This window comes from Trachurus trachurus (genome assembly GCF_905171665.1).
Source record: "Trachurus trachurus genome assembly, chromosome: 16".
Taxonomy (NCBI): domain Eukaryota; kingdom Metazoa; phylum Chordata; class Actinopteri; order Carangiformes; family Carangidae; genus Trachurus; species Trachurus trachurus.
In genome coordinates, this window is record NC_139902.1 from 24,953,337 (window position 1) to 24,958,115 (window position 4,779).

The 4,779-nt window shown below is 44.2% G+C and overlaps 1 protein-coding gene across 1 annotated transcript; it reads right to left on the reverse strand.

Moving 5' to 3' along the window:
• Positions 1 to 2,130: 2,130 nt before the first annotated feature.
• pou3f2b (POU class 3 homeobox 2b) lies at positions 2,131 to 3,398 on the reverse strand (the record flags this gene model as incomplete). Its single annotated transcript, XM_083990468.1, has 1 exon — positions 2,131 to 3,398. Exon 1 carries the CDS (start codon positions 3,271 to 3,273, stop codon positions 2,131 to 2,133), a length of 1,143 nt encoding a protein of 380 aa, XP_083846594.1. The 5' UTR covers positions 3,274 to 3,398.
• Positions 3,399 to 4,779: the final 1,381 nt, after the last annotated feature.

Consider the following 4,779-nt stretch of genomic DNA (forward strand, 5'->3'; position numbering starts at 1 on the left):
AGAAAATATGTCTCCCTCCTTCCCTACAAAACAAAAGCCCCTCGGTGTCATTTCATATATATATCTCGCACTTTGTGTCGTCTGTAAAAAAACACAGTTGAATAAATTACAATCTCATTAACAAAACTAAGAAATAAAATTAAAGGTCTACACGAACAATTTGCCTCAAAATAATAAAGCAACTCAGAGACGAAGAGGAACAAAATGGCTGAAATGAGATGAATGGCAACGAGCTCACAGACCAATTCAAATAACACCTTATAATAATAATAATAATAATAATGATAATAATAATAATAATAATAATAATAATAATAATAATAATAATAATAATAATAGATTGTTTTGATCATATGCTGCAAATTTTTTTTTGGAATATCACCAAAATATGTGAATTTTGTAAAGACATTTAAAGGCCTTATTATTATTATTTTCTTTCTTTTCAGTGCCACTAATCCTTATTGATGCTAATCGCTGTTTTTATTCTGTCTATGTCTGATTCATTTGTGCTCTACTCTACAGTAGTGTTATCGATTCATCTGAATTCATAGCTCCTCCAAGCACTATATTTTGATTGGAAACACAATCTAATGTATTTTTTTTTTTAGTGCGGACGTCAAAATGGCAAAATAGAACCTCCCTTAGACAATTTGAACAGATTAAATGGATTTCACCTGGATTAAAAAAAAGAAATCTGTCGAATCAAAACAAAACAAAAAATAATTAAAACCGCAAACGAGCATAATTTCAGCAACAAAATGAGCGTTAAACAGCACACAGAGACAAGGCAGTGGGTTTAGGCTATGGACCAAAACTGGATGTGAAAAACTCAACCTGCTTGTTTTTAAAAAAACATCAATCAATCAAAAAGAAAAGAAAAGAAAAAAGTGCCCCAGTGAAGAAATAAAAAAAGGGATGAAGCCATGACTTTTTAAAGTTATACAATATTTACAAACGTGGATCCAAATATTTCTGTGAGAGTTGGTGACATATTTCATGTATCTATATATCTTGTAGCTCATCCTGTTGTGGGAAAGTGCCAGATAATCCAATCAATCGCCACGAACGGAGCCTTGTTCCTGGAGCTGGGAGAGACTCTGAGGGATCATACAAATGATTCACGGCTTGTTTTCTGATTAAAAAACAAAACAAAACAAAACAAAAAAAAAAACCCCATCATGGACTTGTGTAGTTTTAGAGCCTATACTGTTGTTTGAGTCATGGTGGAGGTCAGACACCTTTTCTTTTTTTCACATCACTGCACTCAGGCCAATTACTGCAGATTCCAGCCAGTGAGCTGCACACGTGTAATAATAATAATAATAATAATAATAATAATAATAATAATAATAATAATAATAATAACAATAATAACAATAATAATAATCTGTGTTGATAACTAAATCCTGACCACAGTCCTCAGAATAAATAAGAGCTGAGTGGCCTGCAGTTTCCCAGCAGTGTTGTTCATGCAGAGCGGCTCTGTGCTGCCTGGCTGACAGATGGGACTCGGGCGATGCTCACCCTCAGCTGGACTCCACTGGACTGGGGCTGCAGCCTATACTGGCCTCCAGTTTACTCCATTAACGCAGCTCCTTTGACCCCCCATTGCACCACCCACTCACCCACCCACCAACCCCACCACTGCTGGACGCACAATTTAGAGAGCTACAAAACTAAACGCCTCTGCCTCTGCTTTTTTTTTCCCTTTTACGCACAGGAAAAAAATGTGTTGAGTCTGATACAAAAGTGGCAAATGGAAACCATTCAGCTAGGCTTTTTCGTCTCAAACCAGGTACCCTCCATCCCCTCCCCTCTATTTTTTCATCAAGTACACAATAGGGGCTACACCTTGAAACTGCGTCGACTGGAGTCACAGTGCTGGGCATGTATCCTCGGAGAACACAACACAGGCTTATGTTCCTTTAGCTCTGGGGGAAGGAAAAATGTCCTGTCCTCCCCTCACTCATTTTCCATTTCTCAGATATTCACTGCAGATACTGTTGTAAGTACTCACTGCTATTATACATAAAACACCCACTATATCGTTTCATAGTCCAGTGATTTATATATAACCTTGGGGATAAATAAAAAGGATAAACAAGTCCTGGAGGAGCGGTCCAGCAGAGTTCATTGGACCGGGGTCTGGACCCCGTGGTGCGGCGGCGTGTCCCCGTACACATCCTCGCTCCCCGGCAGAGCTCCGGGAGGGGTCATGCGTTTCTCCTTCTGTCTCCTGTTACAAAACCAAACCCTCACCACTTCTTTCTCCAGGTGCAGACTGTCCGCCAGGTTGATTATTTCCGACGCTGCCGGTTTAGGGCACTTCAAAAAATGGCTCTCCAAAGCTCCCTTTACGCTTACCTCGATTGAAGTCCGTTTTTTCCTTTTCCTCCCCTGCGCGGCGATTTTGTCCAGGCTGGTCGGGCTGCCCGAGGTGGAGTCCGCCTCCTCCAGCCACTTGTTCAACAGAGGCTTCAGCTTGCACATGTTTTTGAAGCTGAGCTGCAGGGCCTCAAACCTGCATATGGTGGTTTGGGAAAACACATTTCCGTACAGGGTCCCCAGGGCGAGTCCCACGTCCGCCTGCGTGAAGCCCAGCTTGATCCTCCGCTGTTTGAACTGCTTGGCGAACTGCTCCAGGTCGTCCGAGGTCGGTGTATCCTCGTCCGAGTGGTCGTGGTGGCTCTGCGGCCGGTGCTGGTGCTGATGCTGGGACGGAGGGTGGCCGTGGTCGCTGAGGTGCGGGCTGTGGTGGTCCTCGTGACTGTCTCTTAGGTTGTGGTGGTGCATCCCCTGCCCGCTGCTCGGGATCAGCCCGTTCACGCTGAAGCCCGGCTGGGAGTAAATAAGGCTTTGGCCGTTCGTCGTCGCCATGCTTGGTATGTGCGCCGCGGTGGTGGTTCTCCATGCCCGGCCGTCGTGGTGGTTCCCGTGCGTCTGGTGCACCAGGTGGGGCGGTCGCGACTGGTGCTGCAGGTTGCTGCTGGAGTTGTGCATCTCGTCCCGGGAGCTCTGCACCGCGGGTTTGATGTCCTGCTCCGCGCCGAGCGGACTGGTGGACCACGGGGCTCCCTCTCCGTGGGACAGCGCCGTGATCCACTGGTGTGCGTGGCTGAGCGTGTGGCTGTTGCTCTGCAGCGGATAGTCGCTCTGCAACAGGCTCTGTGCGTCCCGGTACGCCGTGGCTTGCTGCATGCTGCCGGGCTCCGAGTGCACGATGGATGCGCTGGAGGTGAGGATGTTGTAGTGGTTAGACGCTGCGGTCGCCATGACTCTCGGAGCCGGACTGGTCGCTCTTATTAAAGGAACCTCGCATTTGACAGATCCTCTCCTGCCCACAGGCGGCTCCCAGGCGCTCTGCCAAGTCTACGCCGAGGCGCACCTGGACTCAGCCCCGCCCCCGCCCCTCATTGGACCCCGAAAGATGATGGACGTGGTTACCAGGGGCAACGGCGCGGTGATTGGCTCCGGGGAAGTCTCAACAAACACTACTCTCTTTGTTGGAGAGGTGCGAGTTGAGGCTCCCGTGGAAGCGGAGAGCCGGAGTGCAGCATGGGGAGACGGAGCACCGGGATCAGCAGTGCAACTGTAAGATACAGTTGATTTACTTTGATAATCATGTTGTATCAAGACTTGGGCTGTAGGTAGTCTAGTTTCAGGGGACCAGGGTTCCCTCTGTGAGGAAGATTGATACTGAAGCTCTCATGTGCAGGATGTCTAATTATTTACCGAAGTTGACTTTAAAGTTTGCAGCTTATTGTTGACTGTAATTACGCGCACGTTTATGATGTTAAATGCTGTTAGTATGTGAATCCTGATGTGATGAGACAACGTCAACTTTTATATCGCATCAAAGAGAGTTAGATTTCAGATTACATAGAAGCAGATTCATGCAATGAATCATGCATTTAGGCAAAAATAATAGCAGGCGACACACTGTGGACTTGTTTCTGCAACATTTCTGCTAAAGATGTAGATGTATTCATTTTAATCCGACTGTGTTATTTGTGCAGTGTTGTGTATGTGTTTGCATTTAGGTGCATTTGTTTCCTACAAAACTGAGATTCTCTGTGTAGTTTATCAATCAACCTTTGCTTTAAAGTTAAAGTATGACATAAAGTAACAAACAACAAAATAGAAATAATTGGAAATTATCCAAACCGCTTTTAAAGCATCTTGTAAATAACGACAGTTTTAAGGCAAATTGCACTGTAGGAGGAATAAAACCATTTATAACTATTTTGTTTTCTAAATTGAGTTATATTGAAACATTCAGACACGTTTCAATCAAATATATTTTATTTAAAAAAAAATTCAGACATGAATAAATTTGATTAAATTGTGACTAAGTGAAATGGACCATGCTGGAGCTCCCTGTGCTGCATGTGTAGTTGCTTCTGTGCAGGTTCAAGTTTTGCAGTCATTTTAAATTGAGCTGTTTGTCATTTGAAAAAGTGACACCTGCACTGATGGTGTAAGTCTGTTATTTTTCTTTTTAGTGTGACTCTTTTTAAAAATCTGTTCATGTCAGAATCATCTGCATCTTCTCAAACACGTATCGATACTTGTTAAAGTGTAGACCAGTGTATTTTTATTTCAAGTGAAGTATTGTGGCCTAAATGGAGAGGTCCTTCCTGTGTTTTGACTTATGGAGGACAGTCCATTTAACAGTCCATAAAGTAAACAAATCAACTTTTGTGTCCAACTGGGCTGTAAAGTTAATTTTACAAGCCAGACTCAGTGGGAGTGGCTGCACACAGAAAAAGGAGGGTCCCT